The sequence below is a fragment of the Myiozetetes cayanensis genome, unplaced genomic scaffold, assembly GCF_022539395.1.
Source record: "Myiozetetes cayanensis isolate MyiCay16 unplaced genomic scaffold, myiCay2020 scf10, whole genome shotgun sequence".
Lineage (NCBI taxonomy): Eukaryota > Metazoa > Chordata > Aves > Passeriformes > Tyrannidae > Myiozetetes > Myiozetetes cayanensis.
In genome coordinates, this window is record NW_026086605.1 from 1,465,259 (window position 1) to 1,486,780 (window position 21,522).

The 21,522-nt window shown below is 44.3% G+C and overlaps 1 protein-coding gene across 2 annotated transcripts in view; it reads left to right on the forward strand.

The window, feature by feature from the left end:
• GRK5 (G protein-coupled receptor kinase 5) overlaps positions 1–21,522 on the forward strand; it is a 153,749-nt gene that overhangs the window by 119,842 nt on the left and 12,385 nt on the right. Inside the window, exons 5-12 of one of the 2 annotated variants that reach the window (XM_050334428.1) lie at positions 3,234–3,334; positions 6,091–6,183; positions 8,283–8,346; positions 8,877–9,017; positions 10,107–10,297; positions 14,611–14,648; positions 15,432–15,521; positions 16,813–17,021. In XM_050334428.1, coding sequence (XP_050190385.1) covers positions 3,234–3,334; positions 6,091–6,183; positions 8,283–8,346; positions 8,877–9,017; positions 10,107–10,297; positions 14,611–14,648; positions 15,432–15,521; positions 16,813–17,021 — 927 coding nt within the window. Of the gene's footprint in view, positions 1–3,233; positions 3,335–6,086; positions 6,184–8,282; positions 8,347–8,876; positions 9,018–10,106; positions 10,298–14,610; positions 14,649–15,431; positions 15,522–16,812; positions 17,022–21,522 lie in introns of both variants that reach the window. The other variant, XM_050334437.1, reaches the window with a different exon arrangement.

Consider the following 21,522-nt stretch of genomic DNA (forward strand, 5'->3'; position numbering starts at 1 on the left):
TCCCCTGTAAAAGCTGCATTTGCTTTTACAGCCATTGCCCATAATGCAGCAGGAGAATGGTGTTAATAACCAGTTCACTGAGGCTGCAGAAATCTCCTGCACCTCTCCAGGGAAGAAGCAACTTTTTCATCTGTAAATGGCCGAAGTGTTACCTTTGGAGGCTTTCACTCTTGGGATCCAAATGCTTCCTTGCACTCATAACCTGTGCTGCCTAATTGTTCTCCAGGGGAGCAAAAGTAGGTTGGTGGGTTGGGTTTGGGCTTGTAATTGTTTCTGGCTCCATTTGAACATTTGAAGGCTGCAGGTATGCACAGCACTCACACAGGGAAACCAGCAGGCAGGGCTGTTTGATGGGAGCAGGGGGAACTGTGAAGCCTCAAGGAAAATCTCAGGAAGGATCATACAAAGGCTCCCTAGAACTGCCTGCAGGGTTAGGAAGGGTTGGGGACGCTCCTCTCATGCACGTGGTGCCCTGAACACAATGAAGGGCTGCAGAATGACATAAAATGTTCTGCTGGGCCTGCAGAACTTTTGGAAATTACCAGCCTATGGGGAAAAAAGATTCAAAAGTCAGCAATGAGTGGTTTTGGAAAACCAAGTGGTGAATGTATCTCCCAGAAACCTGGAGAGAGGAATCACAATTTGTGTCATTTTTAAACACTTCCCATGTTGTCTCACCATTTCTTTTGCTCATTCTTCCCCTTTTTCCCCTTTAAGAATTTAATTTCTTAGGAAATAAGAATAAGTGTTAGCTGAATGCTTATAATAATTTTTTTTATATGTACTTTGATCTCAGATGAAATTTGATGGATTTAGTACTCTAGAAATGCATAATGGGCATGACCTTCCAAACTAACCTCAAGGCAGCTTACCTTCCATTGGGAAATGAATTCCCAATGGGACATGAGGTTGCCTGGCATGAGTAAGAATCAGGTCACTTGGTCTAAATGACTAATTATGCAGTGTAATATTTAGCTTTTGGATTCCAGCTTTGACCTATAAATGTAGAACAAGTTCTAGATTCAGTTGATAGTAACTTCAGCTACAGGTTCTAGTATCAGTTTTACTGAAGTGCTGCTCCATTCACACCAGACAACATTCCTGATTCACAGCAGTGCAAACACTGTGGAGCTCAGTGGTGTTTCTGTACCCTGTAAATCAGAGGGATGTTCATCTTGAACTGGGTGTTGGACCAGTGGATTCACTCAGCCACATACCAAGCTTGGGGCTTCCCATGAGCTTGTTTGTGCAAATGTTACCCATGGAGTAAACAAACTATACATTATAGGCATTAATTCATCTATCTCTGGCCAAAATCAACTGAAATAGTCCTAATCATTAGGCTTTGGTTCATATCTGAATATTGCTTTTAAAGGCTTTTTATTTAAATCTGTTTCCCTCCTTTTTCCTCCCCAATAGATTCAATGCTTTGGGTCTAGAAAACGGGATTTTTGAGGTTTTTTCCTCATTTTTTCACAGCTTCACTGTTGCCTCTACTTACTCTCTTGAACTAAAACTGGGACTTAGATTTCATCATAGGCATCTATAGCTAAGGATTTCTGTAAGTTTTCTGATTTACTGAGACTTGTTCTACAGTTCTGATTTCCTGTCAACCCCAGTGGTCAACGAGCTGAGAATTTCTGGCTTTTTCTCAGTCTCTTCAACTTTTAGATGATAAGGTGGAGGGCTTATCTGCCTCTCAAGAAACTATGAGACTTCTTAATTATTAGTAATCTGCTCTGTCTGTGATTAGAAGTAGGTGTTCCCTGGATATCTTTTGCTGAGGAAATGGAGGAATTATATTGAGGAAATGAGGAAACATTTCAGTGAGGTCAAAGGTACCCCCAGCACGTTGTGCAGATTGCCTGTCGAGGCTGAACAGTGAGACTGCATTACACAGCATGCACAGACAGTTCTCTAAACCACATTCCTATTTAAAAACATTCAAGTGGAACAAACTCACTTTTTCATGTCACAGCCAGGATCAAATTCACATTTCAGCAGCGGGAAGGAAAAGATAAAAGACTTAATTCAGCTTTCCCCATGCTGGGGATTTTCTGTGGCTCCACCTCTGCCCCTTCCCCTGTCCTTATTCCCAGTGTTTTTGAACTCTGCCTGCACTGCATTTCAGTGCTTGCCAAGACATCTCCAACTAAGGGTGAGTTAATGAGAACATCTGGCCAGGAATGAGTGATGATGCTCTGTGACCCACCCACTCAGCACATCTGGTGGTCATGGCCACGGGTGGGGGACCTTACAGAGTGTTGAGGCTCCTGCAAGGAAAGGGGATTTTGTCATCTGTGGCTGGATTTATTGTTAATACCCGAATTAAATTGTTTATATAAAGGGACTTTCATGTAAATGGGAGAAATGTCTATAAATAGGTGCGCACACACACACAAATATACACTTTTTAATATAATTACAGTATGCAGTCAATGAGTAAGAATGTGGACTGCCTAAAAACTGTCTTTTTAGATAATTAGTCCCAAACATCTGTAACTGGTTAACCATCAAGGCATTCTGCAAGAGACCTCTCTTTGGTAAGGGCTTTTTGAAGGGGCTGAATGTACATTCTCTCCGAAGGGAGGAGAGGATGAAAAGAGTTTATGTGCTTGGTTGGCAAAGTTCCTCTCAGAAACTGTTATTTTAAAACTGCTGAATTAATTTCTTTTCCCTTTAAGGATGAACTAAGGTGCTCATCCAGACACTTTTGTGAACATCTTTATATATATATATATATATATATCTCAATAAATACCAGTGCTCTGCTCTTGTTTTTCTTTGCTGGTTAAAAAAAAAAAAAAAAAAAAGGGTGGATTTTTCAGACAGCACAATGAATCGCCCATGAAGTGAAAACACTGGGCAAATTCTCTTTTGTTTAATGGAATGGCCTGTACACAGTTCAGGCCAGCACATTTTTCATGGGATGCAAGGGAGCAGTTCAGAGAACTGGCAAGGAGTGTGTCCTGCATATTCATGAGGCTGGGCAAGGAGGTGAAGGTACAGGAGAAGGCAGAAAAGCGATGTGAGGCTAGAGTGGAATGTGGAGCGAGTTACCACGGTATCCTATTTTACTGCTGTTTGACGTAAAGCTCCTTTGCTTTTACACAACCGCTGGAATTGAATGGAAGCAGCTCAGGGCATAAATAATGAATGTGCCTTTGACACGTTAGGAGAGGAGAATCTACACCTTATCCCTGAGTTCATGTGGCCCTCTCTTCTCTCCCCAGTCTCCAGCCTATGTTCCCGAAGTCAGTCAAGATCTTGTCCAGCAGACAGAGGAGAAACTCGAAAACAGCCCCTGCAAAGAGCTCTTCTCTCAGTGTACAAAGTAAGTATAACTCGATGCCCAGAGGTGGCAGGGAGGAATGTGTCAGGTGGGGGGAGACGCTGCAGTTCGAACCTGAGGCAGGTACCTTTGGCTTCTGCTCGTAGTCCTGGAGGCATAGCTGACAAGCTAGTGAAGTCATTTCATCTGAACAAAATATAATAAATATTTCCATGCCATTATACACACTCCACACAGGCACTTACTGTTTCAGGTATTTGACAGAGTGTTCTAGCCAAGTAAACCAGCCATGGGCTTCATGCTGTGTGAAAAGAGCTACAATGATAATGTATCCAAAGAAAACATCTCTGTTTCAAAGTGAATAAAAATTAAGTGGCTATACGGTCCATTTAGACAGAGGAATGTGCAAACTCGCTCCGCATGGCTTTTCCAGAAAATCTTCACCAGGAGAATGGGGCTTTTTTTAATGCTTTCTGTCTGCCCTTGGCGTTCAAACCAACGTGCATTATTTCACCCCTTTGTCCGGGGAAAAGGCTTATCGGTTCCTGCAGCGGGGAGGCGATTTGGGCCATTATGTGCTAAAGCTCCAGGTATGCAATCTGCATTTGCAAACGCTGGCCCGAACAGTAGATCATAAACCCAGTAAAAATATGAAAGGGAGGGCTCATCCCGCGCTGGCCCGTGCGGTTTCTGGCTGAGCGCGGTTTGTTTTCCCCGGATGATGTAATGGGGATTTGTAACATTCGCTCCGCTGTCATTCATTGTTTTGACTCATTTCATTGACCTTTTCTGTTTTCAGTTATTCTTTGCGTTGGTAGGAGCCGCGGGTTATTTCTGGCCCTCCCCGGCAGCCCAGCCGGTGTCCCTGGCCGCGTGGGGATGCTCCGGCCGTGTGTGCCAGTCCCGGTGACAAAGGCAGGGCTGTGCTCCTCGCAAACCCCCCCGGTGCCTGTTTCCAGCCCTCAGATCGGCTCGAGAGCTGACAGTTCCCTCTAAAACGTGCTTGGTTGTTGCCAAAGAGCGGGACTCAAAAGCAAACAACTGCTGAAAGGCAGCTATTGTTCTCCTAAAATACGTGCAGCTTTTAATTGACTGAATGGAGCGGGCCGGCATTGGACACCACTTAATGCAGGCCCGTATTCACCCACAGCCATTCCTTCAGCTCCCAAACAGATAAATGAGCCAGGTCTGAGGCCTTGTTAATAAATATGCCGGTCGTTTTCACACGGACTGAAAATGAGGTCGAAAGGAAGCTTTAAAAACTCGCTGTTGGTATTTACTGGGACTGAATAATGTTAATTTTGAAAGAGTTCACAGTCAGACCAAAAAAGGGAGGAATACATACAAATATGGAGCCTGCTGTCCTGTACAAGCAGGGACAGGGATGAGTGTCATTCACATCTTCATAAATAAAAATCAGTCTGCAGGAAAAATGCATGTGTAGCTCTAGCTCCTGCTTTGACCTTTAATATTTTGACTGTCTGCTCCTGCCCCCATTTAAAACTGTACATTTAAGACTTACTTTTAATTTTATTTTGTAAGCTTGAATCCATTAGAGAAACTGTATGATCAGTGTCCAGTCAAAGCTAATGAAGACAAAAATTTGACTTACTGAGTATGTGCAATTACCTGCCTGCTCCAAACTGATGGCGTAAGAATTTAAAAAAAAAAATAAAATAAGAGCTGAGAAATTCCAAAAATAGTAGCTCAGGAACAGGGAGAAACTAAACTGGGGAGACACATTATTCATGGTGACTTGTCTGCTCAGGCCTAGAACTGCCTCAGGGTAAGACAAACTCTCCATTCCCAAAGTAGAGTAGTCCTTCAGAGAGGATTTCCTCCTTCCAGCAAAATCTGGAAATGTGTCTGTATGCCCTTAGACAGAAATGCTCCTTTTTTTCTGGGCATTTTTCACCCCAAACCAACTTTAGTCCTGCCAGTGCTGCCGGCAGAGGTGGATAAGCAAGGCCAGGGCCACCAGCAGCAGGTGAACAACCCCCTGTCAAGCAGTGCAACCACCTTCATTTCAGCCAACTGGCTCAGCTCAGCCCCTCCTTTCTTAGTTCTGAACCCTTGGCCTCTCTTATGGGGTGCCTGATGGTCTCTGGCTGCCTGTCACAAGGGACAGACTTTGTCCTCACATTTGCAGACTGGCCTTTTTAGTCCTTCATTCCTTTCATTACGCAAAAGATTTTGCACCCACTGCATGAGCCCCAAAATGCTTTCCTTGATCCAGAAACAAATCCACATCCCTGTTGAGACTTTTCTTTCCTCTGTTTCACTCTACAAAGCACATAGCTGTTAGGAAAACCCCTTTGACTTTAGTCACATGTACTTCTTCTTCTGCATAGGAGGATTTGAAATTGATATTTTCCCTCAGAGTGATGCCTCTGACAGAAATGGGCTTCAGTCAGAAATCCTCTATCAGATGTAAACATCCCCCAAGGTTTAGGAGCTCAGTTCCTGAGGCAGTAGTGTTAATTTAGTAACAGAAGTAAAGGCATTTGTTGACTCTGGAAAAGTCCATTGAAGCCAATGGGAGTTGCCCTGTTAATTTTCAGCAAGCATAACCAGTGTATATTGCAACTCAGCATGTATAAGGCCTCCTGTTATGAAATACATCAAGCATATCACTTTGTTCCCAGATTGAAACTGGGAGTGAAATAAAGTAAAAAATAAAGGGAAACTAAAATAATCCTAGCAGACAAGAAGTCTGGATTTTCTCCTCTTGTTTTGTTTCTCTTTTGCTCCAAGTTCAGGATTATAAAATGCTTATATATCCTTTTCATCTGAGATAGATCTGTCCTTGACCACCTCAGTGGGGAACCATTCCAAGAATACCTAAGCAGCATGTACTTCGACAGGTTTCTTCAGTGGAAGTGGTTGGAAAGGTAAGTGTCACAAGATTTTTTTTTTTTTTTAATGAAAATAAATTTTAAAAATGTTTATTTTTACTTTTCATGCAAAATCCGTAGAATATGCTCAAAATCTGATATGTTTGCTTGTAAAGATCGAGTGTTTGGCCATTTAATGGTATTAGGTATGATTAATTACATTCAGCAACTTCAGTTGTCTTTCTGTTGAGCTGCTCTCTGAATGTGGTGACTTTTTCTCTGCACCAGTTGTCACTGTTATTAAATCACTCTAAACAGAGAAAAATACACCATATATGTTTGCTAGACGTTTCTGAGCACATTTAATAAGCAGGCAGCCTTAGTGGGTAACAATTTGCAAGGAAAGGGGCTGCTGCCTTTTCCTTGTCAGGGAGGGCTGTAGCAGACATTCACCACTGGGCAACAGTGATCTCGGGTTGAGAGAAGACCCATTTTCCACAAGTGGAATTAATTAGGGCAGATGAGTTCGGGCCAGAGCCACGAGCGGTGTGTGTCAGCGTGAGGCCTGGGAGATCAAAGGAGCTGTGCCAGCTCCCCTCCCTGGAAAGCTGCAAAGCTGCAGCACAGGAGGGGTGGGCAGAGGGAGAGCCATTCTGTGCCAAGATATGCTCCACGTGCCATCCTCGCCCAGTCCAGCATTTACCCTGCCATTTCAATTAAAAGAACCCATCAGATGATTCATCTCTGGCCAGGCTGTTTCCTATCTGTTTTCCCATCAGGGATAAGGAATTTTCTGACATGCTTTGAGGATTTTTTTTTTCCCATTCCCCCAAAAAATATGACAAGCCATTGGATATGCCTGGCTTAAGAAGTTGGGAGAGCTGCTTTTAGGGTTAGCAAAGAGATGTTGGCAGCATGGAATGATCACCAGCTCCTTCTGACAGCCTGCTGGCTCCAAGGGAGCAGTCACACAGTCCATTTACTCCAGGGACATTGCTGAACATGTAGTTATCACTGCTAATTGTTGCTTTTAACCCCAACAGCATTTGCAGCAGCCTGGCAGAAGCCTGAAAATAGCATCTTTTCCTCTTCTAGCTTTGACCTTCTCCGTATTTTTCTTCTTCCACTTCGAAAAACAATAATGGGCATTAATGAAATGATTCACTTTAACATTTATTCCTCATTGTCATCAACCTCATCATCCCTGTGGTGGGAACAGCCACGTTACTGTGCTCCCTCTGCAGGCTGGCCACCCTCCAGAGGGGAACAATGATGGGAGGAATATCCATTTCTGCTGCTAAGATAGTTGTAAAACTTTGGAGGTGGAGTGATGGATACAAACTGGATCCTTACACATCTAGAATTCTTCTCTGTCACGTTAGAAAACTTCTGCAGCAGCAAAGTAAAAGTTAGATGTGGATGGATCTGGAGCCATTCTGGTGGAGCAGGTTTTGTGGGAAGCCTGTGAGATTGCCCAGAGATCATGTCTAGTGTTTGCTGGGGAGCACTCTGCCCTCAGAGACAGACTTATTTAACCCTTACCTTGGTTTTTGCTCCCTCCTTGCTCGTGGCACTCCCCTAGGAGGCAGGTAGGCCAGGGAAGGGGTCATAAATCCACCTCTCCTGTTCCCAGGATTGTTTTTTCCCTTGATTCACATCAGTTTCATGTTTTGTTTAAGACACCAGAAATATCTCGTAGTGGATTGAATTTTGGATCTCTTTTCTTGTCTTGCACACCAAGCAAAGCGATGTGTTACACCATCCCATATATCATGGGAATTAATATCTTGTTGGAAGCTTTCAGGCCTCCTCTTTGCTTAACAAAAGCCAAAGCTACATAATGGAGATTCAGAACCCTCCTTGGTCTTAAGATGCTAGCAGAAATTATCCTGATGACTCACTAATGTGTTGTATTTTATTACAGCTTAATATGTTGGAATTGAAAAGTTCAAGCCATACATAGTATTGAAGTAATGCAATTACATAATTATATATTATATTATATAATATGATTACCCTGAAATAATGTGATTATGTAATATTTATCTATTTTGCTTTTCAAAAGTATGCTCTGAAGTAAATAAATCACAGAGAGTGCATTAAATGTAGCGTGCCTTTTATTTATTTATTTATTTATTTATTTCCTTTTCTTCCAGGCAACCAGTAACGAAAAACACGTTTCGGCAGTACAGGGTACTGGGGAAGGGCGGCTTTGGGGAGGTGAGTGATTCTGAAACTTTTCTGTTAAAGAGTGGTTCTTACTTTTTGGGCGCTGCAGGTACAGGAGCCTGATGGCGACAGAGACTGATTCTCATTAATTGCTCACAGTTTCACTTAACCCCCCTCATGAGTGCAATCTCAAAAGGATGCTTCTGAGGGTTATTTTGTGTTTGGATGTTGCATTCCCAGCGGAGTTAGGGTCACACCCTTATCTGTGTGTTAGGGCTCGAGGCTGCTGGAGAGGCAGGGGAGGTGCAGGCGGGCTCCGGCTGAGCAGATCGCAATCCGCGCAGACAAAAGGAGGTGGGATGGGAAGCAGGCGGAGGAAAGTGAAATAATTAAACCGGTGTCACACAGCAGGTTTGGAAACAGCAGTCGGTTCCCCAGCTGCCCCCACCCAAGCCTCATTCGCTAAGCCTCGGTCTCTCGCCTTAAAAGGACTAAATCGGAGGAGGTCGTGAGGAGTGAAGCGCAGCCCAGACGCGGCGTTTGCTTCGAATTACCCGGCAATTGTTCTCCCTAATTCGCAGGTCTGCGCCTGCCAAGTGCGGGCCACGGGCAAGATGTACGCCTGCAAGAGATTAGAGAAGAAGAGGATAAAGAAGAGGAAAGGCGAATCCATGGCGCTAAACGAGAAGCAGATCTTAGAAAAAGTCAATAGTCAGTTTGTAGTGAGTATCGAGCTCTGCTCCCCGCTCGCCTGCTGGGCACTGCTGGTGTTGAATGCGATGCCTCCTCCATCTCCCGCTGCTGCCCTTTGCTTTGCCCCTCGTTCCTGCTCCCTGCACCTTTCCCGAGTCTCCTTTCAGTCTCTGGTGCGTGAGAAATGCACCAGCCAAGGGGCCTGTGCCTCCCATGGGAACAGGATGCGTTCTGCAGCCTCCACTTGCATCACAGCTGCATCAGCCTGAGCTATTTTTATCCAGCGTGATTACCTGAATTCCCAGGGTCTGGGAGAGAGCAGCTTGGAAGAGACTAAAGCAGGTTCAACTTGAATAGATCAGAAGAGATTGGCTTGTAGAAGCATCTTAGCAGCAAAGTGGAGCTGGTCTGCCTGATGTAGGGCTTTCCTGAGTCACACCAGCTCTTGTGCCCCTTTTAAAACTTCCCTTAGTTAAAAAAAAAAAAGAAAGAAAGAAAAAAAAAGAGAGGTGTAATCTCAGCATCTGCCGTGTTCTTTATACTTATTTCAGGAAACACTGTGTATACAACAGAGGCAAGGTGTTTACTCATCTCTGGCAGAAGCCAAGACAGTGGCACGTGTTTAAAAGTGGTGGCTTTTGGCTTCTCTGCTTTTTCCTGGGGCACTCACAAGAGACTCCAAGGAATAACACTGACCTTCACGTCTCAGTGATGGTCCATTTGATCCTCCAGGACTGGTCTATTTGGGCCTTCCAGGGAACTTACTGAGATGCAAAACAGGGCAGCAGGAGGTGTAGTTTCCCTTGATTACTAAGATTTCTCTTACATTGAAAAAAATATGCCTGGAATTAGTATGTTTGTCCAGCCTGTGAAGCTATCTGAGCCTTGAGGGTTTCTGGTGATAAATAGGCTGGATTGAACAAATTAATCTGCAAAATCCTAACACCTGATTTTTCTGTGCTTTTAAATTGTGTGCTTGCCATTGTAATAAGCCCTGTACCAAATTCAGTCCGCGTATTTTTTAACTTCTCTAGAAAAAAACTCGTGAATGAAAAGCCAGCTCCTCCTCCTTAGCAGCTAACTGAACTGTCACAACTGTGCCACAACTGTTTTTCTAGGTCAATTTAGCCTATGCCTATGAAACAAAGGACGCCCTGTGCTTAGTTCTGACCATAATGAACGGAGGGGACCTGAAGTTTCACATCTACAACATGGGCAACCCAGGCTTTGAGGAGGAAAGAGCTTTGTTTTACGCAGCAGAGATCCTTTGTGGCTTGGAAGACCTGCACAGAGAAAATACTGTGTACAGGTAAGAGCTCTCTAGAGCCTTAGGAGGTCTTTTCTGGGTGGGAAGGTATTGCCTGCCTCCTCCTGTGCAGCTTGGGTGCCCGAGTGCTTTGGTTGAAATTTCGCAGAGCCCTGTGTAAATGCAGTATGATTCAGTCATCGTGGAAGGAAGCAGTTCCTCCACTAAGCACATCCTGTCTAAATTACACAGAACCAACACAAAGCTCCCCAAACCCTGCCTCAGCGTGCACTGGGTGACACAAGAAAATGATGGAAGTTCCTTTGAAGAAATTTCATTAAGGAATCCAGTTCCTAGTTGGCCTGAAATGGAGATCGCTCCACCCAAGCCTCCTCCTAATTACTTAGATTATGTTGCACGCGAGGCCGGAGCGCGTCAGACGCGGAAAAACCCTCCCTCCTGGATTTTTCCCAAGAGGGTGCCTGAGACACAGGGCAGGGATTCACGCCCTGGGAGGGGAGCTGGTGTGATTAGCTGGATTGGATGGTGGTGGCCGCAGTGGCAGCCGTGGCAGGAGGCTCCTGCTGGCAGCATCCCCCGCGCCGTGGGTGCATCCAGCGGGCACAGCTCTGCCCCGGGGAGGACACGCTGCAGCTTCTCAGCTTCCACTTCGGCTTCCAGCTCTGGGAGAGCACTTTTCCAGGGCACCACGGGGCCCACTCGCTGGATAAGCGGGCTGATTGCAGGCAGAGTTCCTGCGACTCCACGAGGATTTATTTTTTTAATCAGCAACCGGCGTAGTTGTAAACAACAGTTAGTGTTTGTCTTCATCATCCCAGCTTGTGAAATCATTATGGCTGGCATCCACACAGCAGAAGAGGGCCCTGTAAATTGATGAAAGGACTTCCAAGGACAATGATTAATAGGCAATAATATGTTATTTTTAAAAACCAAGCCGCACTTTAAATCATTTGATGTGCCCACGTGCCACATGCATGATGCATATGCTTGTACGGATAGAAATTACAATATTGTTGTTCCTTGGAGGAGATCTCTAGCAAACTGCCACTTGCTTGCCTCACTGTGCCTCAGCTCTTGCTGGCTGGCATATGGAGGGCAGACAGATAACATGCTGGTTTAGTTGGTGCTGGCCCAAGAAGGAGATTTTTTTTTTTTTTCCCAAAGAGCAAAATGGAACTAAGTGTGTAATGTCAGTTGGAAAATCAAATTGTGTGAGTGAAGTGTCTGACTTCCCTTTTCTTTGAAAAACATCCTACCACATTTTAAAAAAAATTTAGGAGATGATAGAGTGTTTCTTTTAAAAGTGCTAGATTACAAGCACATTTTATTGAAGAAAATGACTGGCACATTCATAACATGGCTGATATAATGCCATACTAATGCCATTTTCTAATGGAACGAACCAGATTGGTCACCTGGAGTAGTACATGGCTCTGAGAGAAATGGCATCCTACTTCTTTAAGCAGTTCTTTTCATGTTACTCTTAAAAGAGCTGCTGGTTTACACCTCAGATGACACACTCAGTTTGGTGATGAATGATATTATATCCTTTTAGGTGACATTTTCTAGCAGTATTTTAGGAGCCTCTGCAGAGACCCCTAATTTGTAGTACCACAGCGTGTTTTAGGGCCCGTGAGAAGTCCTATACAGGTCAATAAAATACAGCAGCTAAACTGCCACTTTCTCAGGGCGAATAATTCATCACAAAACGCTTATTGCTCAGGCCTAATTTCATTTTCTATAAACAAGATGCTTGTGAGTAAATCACAGCATTGGGAAACACCCCCCCCCATCTCCTGGGCTGCGGTGGTGCAGACGTGACCCGAGAGAACAACCAGGCTCAGAGTCACATTTCTCTGGTCCAGAATTCCCCTGTCACACATGGCACTTGTGCTACATTTCTCATGGTTAGTAAAGGTCAATGGGTTGATGGTTTGTGGAAAGCAAACATAAAAAAGCTGCTGGTTCTCCTTGTATTATTTTTCTATGTATAAATATGTATACATGTGACTTTTTTTTAGGTTTTTTTACACGTATCTACATATACGTACATATGTGTAAATAATTTTCATGTGTACTACAACCATGCCTGGAAGCTCCAGTCAGCATCAATATCACATTGTCCTAGGCATTTTGCCCAAATTTATGGTAAAGCCTTGTCCACTGTGATTAATTGAGTCCTTTATGCTTTCCCACCCAGCCAAACAATGTGCCACTGCCTTCAGAGCTTGGGCACAGCACCAGCAGTTCATGTTTCAGTATGTTTGGGTAAGGCTACTTTGCATGTGGCAAGTTGTACCGTTGGAAAATAGCCTTGCATGTCACTGTGTCCACCAGGGACTTTTATTTCTCCTAGACATTTCATTCTTGAACAGCTGGAAGTGATGGCCGTGCCAAAGGGGCCAGCCTCGATCCTGGGGAACCAGAAATCTGAAAACAGGAGTGACAGCTGATGTCTGGTGGGGGGAGAAAAGCTTGCTCTAATTGCCCTAAATCACAGAGGACTGTAGGGACCCAACTGCTGTTCTCAGGGTTCTCGTGGAGTCTCTCATTTTCTCATCCAAAGCCAGCACTGCCCAGCCTGCTTGCAGGATTCTTGTAATTGGGGCCCAGTTACAGCTTTAAGTGGGACCAGTAACTGCTGGAGCAGAAGGTTAAGTAACTGGGGAAGGCTGAGTTCTTCAACAAAATAGTTCTTACAGGGTTTGAAATATATTTTTAGAAATAAATAGGAGATGCCCTTGACTGTGTTGCTCCAGCACTGGAAACCTTCTGTTGATAGACAGGGAAAGCTCACGGTGGTGTGTTAAATAAAATCACAGCTTCTCCTCAGCATTCAGCTGCCTTTCACATATTTCAGTATTGTTTATTTGAAAAGTAGGCTTGGTACCACTGGGCACCCAGTGAGGTTTATCTTGAGAGGTCGAGAGGGTCTGAAGCAAGCAAGAAGAAGAGATTATTCACAGTGCTGTGTGTTCTTGCCTGAAATAATAAATAAAAACAGGGCAAGGTTTGAAATTTTAATCTTGGCATTGTCAGAACTATAAAATACCCCTCTCCATTCCCAGGACAGTTCATAACACCGGAGCTGGAGGCCCAGGGCAGGCTCCTGCCCAGGCTCTGGGCAGTGTTTCCCTGGTGCAAGGGTTTGTGCAGCCCCTCCCCTGGCTCTTTGCAAAGCATCGCCCCTTGCTGGGCAGCCAACAGGATCAAGCTGGTTCACAAGTGCAGGGAGGCCTTACAAAGGGAAGAGGCCAAGCACTGCTTGGATCTGTACCAGGCTGAGCACTGTGCTCAGATGAAAGCCAGGGCACGCTGTGGTGAATGGCAGCAGTGTGGTTCTCCCTGACTCACTCCTGGGCCAGCACAGCCCTCCTGGGACACTCCCTGCCCATCTCCCTCCCCTCTCACACCTCTGGGCCCCTCTCCCAGGCACGAGCAGGAAGGGAAGGAGCCTGTCTGGCAAAGCTGTGCTCAACTGGGCAGGTTTGGGAAACAGCCGTGGCCGAGCGAGGGCACCTGAGCGTGGCTGGGCTGGGCAGCATCTGAAAGGAGCAGCTGGCGGAGTGGGTTTTCTGCAGACAAACCTTTCAGAAGAATGACCTGCCAAGGCTCTGCTAAATATATGAAAACTGAGATTATTTATTTCAGAAGTTTATAACTTGGCTAGATTTGGGCTTTTTTTTTTTTTCAGAGGAGCAGTGAAAGGCTCATCTTTGACATCAGTGACCACCTTGCCAATTTTCATGGCATTACTCCAAACCCCATAGGCACTAGAGTTTCACAAATGTTTGTAAGAAGAGTCTTAATCTGGGCAAGGCATTCCCCCCTGCCCCTCTTTTTCCAAACGTGGTGAAATTATTACACATGTGTGCAAGTGCATGGACACACATTCACATATTTGGTCTGAGTCAGATGCCAGGCATGGAAAATCTGAGCCCAGCAGATTGCTGTTTCCATTTTCACGTGCAAATAAAGTGTTTTAAAATTTAAAATATTTTTCTTTATGACAAAAGTTTTTATAAGAGAAAACGTTGCAGAGATTTTACAACACACAGGACTTCAGGCTTTGGTTTACAGGGCTTACAGCACTAGATGGATGAGTCCATTACAGAGCGGATTAGGAACTAAAAGCTTGGCTTAGTGAAAAATCCCAACTCCAGTTTAGAAAAAGACATATGGTTTCAGTCTCTCTGTGAAGTGAGTTGTAAAAGGTTGTATTGGTTTCAGGGGTTCCTTGCTGTTTGAGTTGACACTCAGTTGGTTTATTACCAGTAATAAATGCACTCGCACAGTTGTACGGTTATGTTATCAAAACCAGCTTCATACCAACGGCTGCTATCTTTCATTTTCAGAGATCTGAAGCCAGAAAATATCCTGCTGGATGATTATGGTAAGTCTCCGAGGTTTACAGAGATGCTTTCACAGTAAAGCAGATTAAGTTAGTTTTAGGATATATATATTGCACAAAGACAAATAATGCCCTGAGGTGATTAGGAGGCTCAGCATACACTGCTGTTGCCGTGCTGGGGAGGGTGAGCTGCTGGAGCTCCTGCACAGATGGAGCGGAGCAGCCGTGCCGCACAGCAGGGGCTGTGCTCTCGAGCACGGCTCTGCTGGGGCTGTCTGCCTTCCTGCATTCTCTTTCCATCCTTCTTGCTGCAAGGCTGATGCAATATCAAGGAAGTTCTGATTTCTGACTCCCTGCTTCCCGCTCGGTTTTCAGAAGTCTGGCTCGGAGCAGACCCAGGTACCCCTTTGTTGCTGAGGGCAGTGATAATTGAATCTCATGCTGACCTACAGACCAGATGTAGCCCCTTCAGCCATCAGAGAGTTACAGAATTATGTCAGCCCATCCATTCTCTGTGATCAGTTCAAGATACTTCCCCAAATGCTTCTCATTGCCTTTTTACGTTGGTTTTAAAATATCTAAGGAGATCCACTGCCGTCCACAGCCTCACTGTTAGCGATAATTTCACTGCATTATAGTGGCCTTAATAATTCCTCTTTTCCTTATCAGTGAAACTGCTCCAATTCAGTGATTCAGAACACTCTTTTCCTAAAATGTCTGAGCAGTAAATTGCAAGAGTATCGACCACAGCTGGGGGGTTTGGACTAATTTGGGTCATGTTATTATATCTGCTTTTTGGGTTTTTTGTTTCTATTTTCCTTCCAGGCCATATTAGAATATCTGATTTGGGTCTGGCTGTTAAAATCCCTGAGGGTGAATCAATCCGTGGAAGAGTAGGGACAGTAGGGTATATGGGTAAGTCTTCTACAGCTCATCTTTTATATAATTACTTGACTTCTAGTGATATTTCTGCCGTGTAAGCTTGAGAAAAAGAACAAAAATATTCACATTCTGCTGGGTCCAGTTCCTTGCAGCAACCCACACAGAAATCATGGTAGGGGAAATCAGAAGGATGGACCACAGCAGCTCTCAGTGAGTCTGGTCTATAGCCTTATATTAGCAAAGAAAATAAAAAGGGGAGACAACAACTGGGATTCTAGTGATTTAAGTGTAGATTTATTTTAAGAGGGTTATGTGCTAAAAGAAAGGTTTCTTTCTAGTTACTACTTTAAATGAGAAGTGAGAAAATGATAGTTTGTGATAAAGTGGGTAAGCAAGCCCACATCTATGGTTGTCTTGAGCAGAGTTATCTTGAGTCTTCCCCTCTGTGCAGGGGAAGCTGCACAGAAGAAGGGTAGAGATCTGTGCATTGGTAAAAAGAAAACACTCTCCCCAATTCAACTAGACCCGTTTTCTACGTTCAGTGTCATTGTTCTCATGCATTCTCTGGGTGGGCATATTTCTTGGAGTAAAAATTGCTTATGCTTATTTGACTGAATAGAAACTAGCTGATGTGAGCCACTGTTGCACCACACGGAGACTTTAATGAAAGCAAGCAAATCAGTTGTCATGTGTAAATGTTGTTACCCCAGCGTAAGTTGGCACGTGCACCAAGGCCCTGTGCTCGTGAGCACGTGCGTGTGTTTGTACCCATGCATGGAAGTGAGGGTGCCTGCAGGACAGCGACCACACACCCAAAGCACTGTGTGGTTGCAACGTGAAATAAAGGGATTGTTTTATTTTTAAAGTGGGAGGGGAAAAAAAAAAAAGTTATGAATTGACCAAAAAGGCGGAATTTGCTTCTGGAGAAATGTCACGGCCGTCTACAGGACGTGCGTTTGTGTTTCGTTTCTTCCCTAAATGGAGAAGTCTGGAGGGACTCTTTAAGTTTAGGTCTCTGCTTAATATTTAGCTTCAACTTCTTTCTGGTTTGTTTGGGTGTTTTTTGTTTTTTTTAATTGGACTGAGTTGGTAGAGCAGCCAGAAGACAGCATGCACAAGGCATGGAGCATGGAGAGAAAACAGCATGGCATGGAGCATGCTGCATTCTCTGTAATGCAACCAGTGGAAATCAGGAGGTGTTTTTATATTTTACCCACCAGTCTCTGTGCATGTGTATTCAGTCGCCAAAATGAAAGTTCTAGACACTTGTTTTGCCTATCTGAATATCAAGCATCTCCATGAGACGTATCACTCTCCTCCACAGCTCCAGAAGTGCTGAACAACCAGAGATACACACTCAGCCCTGACTACTGGGGGCTAGGCTGTCTCATTTATGAAATGATTGCTGGGCAATCACCGTTTCGTGGAAGGAAAGAGAAGGTGAAGAGGGAAGAAGTGGACAGGAGGGTGCTGGAGACAGAAGAGGTGTACTCCCATAAGTTTTCTGAGGAGGCCAAGTCCATCTGTAAAATGGTAAGGGGCTGGAAGGCCCAGTGTGGCAGCTTCATTAACAAGCTGTGTCTGGCAGGGTCTGAGCAGTAACGAGGTACCACAGGGGGGCTGCAGAAACAGGGACTAACCAAGCTCATCTGTCCATGGGGTGACTGCATTCCCTGTTCGTTCTAATTGTGTTTATTTGGGCTTGCTTCTCCGTGAGATTCATCACGGTCATCTTGAGCCCTCTCCAGAGTTTTAAGGCCAAGGGAGCAGTATCTATTCTCATGAGACTTCGAATGTTAGTTTGCAGTCAGGAATGCGTTTCTGTCTTTTATAACGCTGTAGAAAAAAATAAAAAGGGCTTGATGATGCAAGACTCTGGTTGTCTCCTGCAAGGAACTGAAAACCCCAGGCTTCCATTGTCTTTGGTGAGAGCTGGGGGTAAGCAGGACAAGGATTATGCAATGAAATTATTGTGACACTCAAATGTTGTCCCAGCCCATCTCACTGACTTTGTTAGCAGCTTTTCCCCCAGGGTGCCAGGGTATCCAGCTTTTCTTAATACTGTTGAGCTGTTCTTCAGAATGTTTTCTCACTCTTTCAGCTGGGAGTCATTTTTGTAGCACAATAGCCATGTCTGACAATAGAAATCCTCAAACCCTCTGAGAAATCTCAAAGCTGTGTCTGAATTCATCAATGTCTTGTTGACATCCATCTTTAGAAGACGGAATTGGAGTTTGGAAAGGGATGTGGCCTTTCTCTTGATGTTGTTTGCTAACAAGTGAAGTCTCCTTTGGAGACAATGACATATCTGTGTGTACTGGAGAAAGGTCAACAAATAGGTAGTGAGAGTTTCACCAGTGTCTTGTGCAACAGGCAAGCAAAGAGCAGATCGAGGCCATTCTGGTTGGCTGGCTTCATGAAGGGACACTGAGGTCTCCTTGCAAATAATAATGGTAACATTGCCAAGTGTGGTGGCTGGAAGCCATTAACTCACAGTGCTCCAGCCCACTGCTGAATCCCTGGGTAGTAATTATCTGACATCACTCTTGATAGATGCTCTAGGCCATTCACTGCCCTTAACTGGAGATTCAGAGCCCCCAGTGAAGTCGACATGGGAAACTTTAGGACAGCCACAGGCTCTTACAAACCATCTCATGTGCTCAAACAGCCTTCTCTTCTCAGGTAGCTTCTTAACTGTCAGCAGGTGAGGAGCAGAGTGTGCTGGAGTGGCAGAGGTTTGTGCATATCCTGCTGTTAGTGTGGAATGGAAATGTAGTGGGCAAAAATGATATCTTGTTGCTTATTCCATAGTTATGTGCAAGCATGAGGCATAGAATCAGAACAGTTTGGGTTGGAAGGGACCTTTAAAGATCATCCAGCCCAAATCCCCTTTTCTGGCTGACATACCTGTAGAAGCCCTTCTTGTTACTCTTTATGTCTCTTGCATAACAGAATGAAAGTCTACTTTGAAAATAAGCAAGCCCACAAGAACTTAAAGTGGAGAAGAATTAAATGTAGCATTGATGGGATAGTGCTGTAGATGAGCCAGCACTCCCAGGGGAGCAGACAGTCATTACACTCTAGTGGTCATTTTCATCTTCAAGCCATGGAGACTTTGGTTTCACAGAGGTGGGACCTCGGGAGGTCATCCAGTTCATTCCCTTGCCTCAGGGAAGCATGGACTATATATAAATCACCCTGAAAACTTGATCATTAACTGCTTCACTGTCCAATCACGTGGCATGTTTATTTAGGTGGTTTCTGCAAGCTATTAATGGATCCAAAGATAACCCTTCCCTTTTTGAGCACTAGTGCCTTAAGGCAGGAAGTGCCTTAGTTCTGGTACTGAGTGTGATGGCATTTGTGGTTTTCCATCCGAAAGTAATTTATTTCATCAAGTGACATTTAAAAAAAAAATCCATTATTCAAATGTGTTTTCTCAAGTTCTTTTTTGCTCTTTATGTTGAAAAGCAGGGCTTTGTTGGTTTGTATCAGAATCTTAACAAGGAAACAAAAAAGGAATAATTAATTACCCATCATATCTGCAAAATGAAACATAAAATTTCAGTACATGAGTCTAACTTGAGCCTTCACAGAGATCTGACACAAAAAGGCTTTCCCAGAGTGGACTCTTCAGGGCAGGAGTGGGGAACACTGTGCTTCTCACCATGTCTCCTACCCTTCTCCTCAGAGCTTTGCTCCATGAGCTCACAGCGTCTCCACCAGGAAATAAATTGTCTTTGTTCCTTTGCTCCTATGGAAGCCCTCTGGTGTCACCCCACGTCAACCTTCCCCTCCAGGATGTTTGTGCCCTTCTGCATTTTTGCAGGCACATATCATAGCTCCCATTAATCATCATCCATCCCATATTTCCATGTTTCATTTTGTAAGTAATTTCCCATAAATCAGACCTCATTTTGGACTGAAACAGAGATGAATAATAAATAATTAGGAACAGGGGCAGCTGGCTTTCTGGGAAGCTCCCCAACCCATAGTTCCCATATAACATAACTGCTTCATGGGGTGTTTTTTTCTGTGAAAAAAAAATCCAGTCTTTCTAGGAAATGCTCCCTGTTTGTTGTTGTTATGACTTGTATTTCATTGATGCACATGCATGTTTTCCCTGACAAGTGCAGTCATGCATCCAGAGATGTGACTTGAAGTGCATTCAAGTCAGGAGAATTGGATGGGCCCATATTTCTCTGTTCTTCTGACACTGTGTCCTGCTTCTCTGCCTTTCCCACAAAGTGTCTTCCCTCACGCCTTTTATTCCTGCAGCTCCCGTTTTACTCCACAAAAGGGATCTCTGTTTGGAGGGTGTCAAGAAGACAGAGCCAAACTCTTGGTTTGTTGCCCAGTAAGGGCACAAACTGAAGCACAGGGGGGTCCCTCTGAACACTGGGAAAGGCTTTTCTGTAGTGAGTGTAGTCAAACACTGGACCAGGTTTCCCAGAGGGGCCGTGTAGTCTCCACACCTGGAGTTATCCAAATCCCAGCTGGACAAGGTCTGGAACAACTTGCTCTGACTCTGCTTTGAGCAGAGGGATTGGACTGGGCAATCTCCAGACGTGCCTTCCAGCTTGAGCTGTTCCACGATTCCAATCTCCATTCCCTTCCCAAGGTGCCTCCCCAGCCAACTAAAAGGTAATGGGTTCTTTTTTCCCCTAAAAGCAATTTTTTTCTCTACCTGTCTCACCACCAGCAAATGTCATCATGCAGCTACTCCTGCCTATTTTCATCCCTCCTCCCTGCTTTCATCCCTACAAACCAACTTGTTCACACATAATGACACCTTCATTTTTGTCAGAACTGCTCTTCCATCTCTCCTGAGAGGAACCTCGTACACATCAGGGTGCTCTTCAAATGCTTATCATTGCAATTGATAATAGCAACAGCAGCAATAATAATAATGAATCTTCTCTAGTAAGCCTTTGCAATGAGCTTAATTGTCACCCACACCTGAGAGGGTTTTGACTCTTCAGCTGGCCAGATTAGGCTGTGATTTCATAAGCAGGATGATATGTGGCCATTCATGTCATTGTGGCATCTTCAGTTCCCACTCCACTCTCTTCTCTCATTTAATAACTGAGAGGTGACCATACTATTGCTTTTCCATTCTCTAAAAAATTGCTGAAAAGAACCTGCTTACCTCTGTGTCAGGGCTGAGATTTGTCCAGGTGATTCCTGAAACTATTTGATCAGCTGGGTCAGTGGGAACAGTTTTACCAATTCCCCTTGTCTCTTTTCATGAGCAGCAATTTTTTGTTTTCCTCTTACTCCTGTAATTTTAGGACTAACATCTTAGGACTTGGAATTATTTATTACATGGTATGATCTGGATATGAACTGATTGATCACACAAAGATAAAGCAGTGCTTTGGGGACTGTTGGCTTTTTTTAGCAATCCTCACAACAGTTGTTTCTTTTTGTAAAGGAAGCAAAACAAAGTCGTGGAAAAAGTCTCAGACACAGCAGAGTTTGAATCCCCAGTGGGGATAAAATGAGTGACATGGAAGTATCAGAAAGCTCTTTATATCAAGATCTTGGTGTAACTTCACTGCTGCTACTCAGGACTCTCTTTGAAAGTCCTGTTCTAGTCGTGCTTTGCCCGTAAATCTGCAGACTAAACCCTAAATGTCCAGTGTCATCTGGAGCATTTGCTACCAGAATATAAAGCTCTGCTGCTTGGTATCAACGTCATGCGTGGTTGGGTGGCCTAAGACATCTTCAGATTTGAAACTCTGTGAATTATCTGCAGGCTTTGGCTGTAAAATTACATTGACATTATGTTTAGTGGGGTCACTTGCACTGCTGTCCCAGGAGGGCTTGTCATCAGCCTGATGCAGTTGCTTTTGTTCTGCTCTCTGTTCATATTAAATAAACCCTTTGAAGCTGAATTTAACAAAAGTGTAGAGATGGCTCAAAACATACAGTTGTTATCTCCATTTTCTTTTCCAGGTCAGATTCCCAACTGGGGTGCATATTTCAGGCTCTGGCATGGGTTTACTATTGCAGAAAGCTTCTGGGGCTGGAG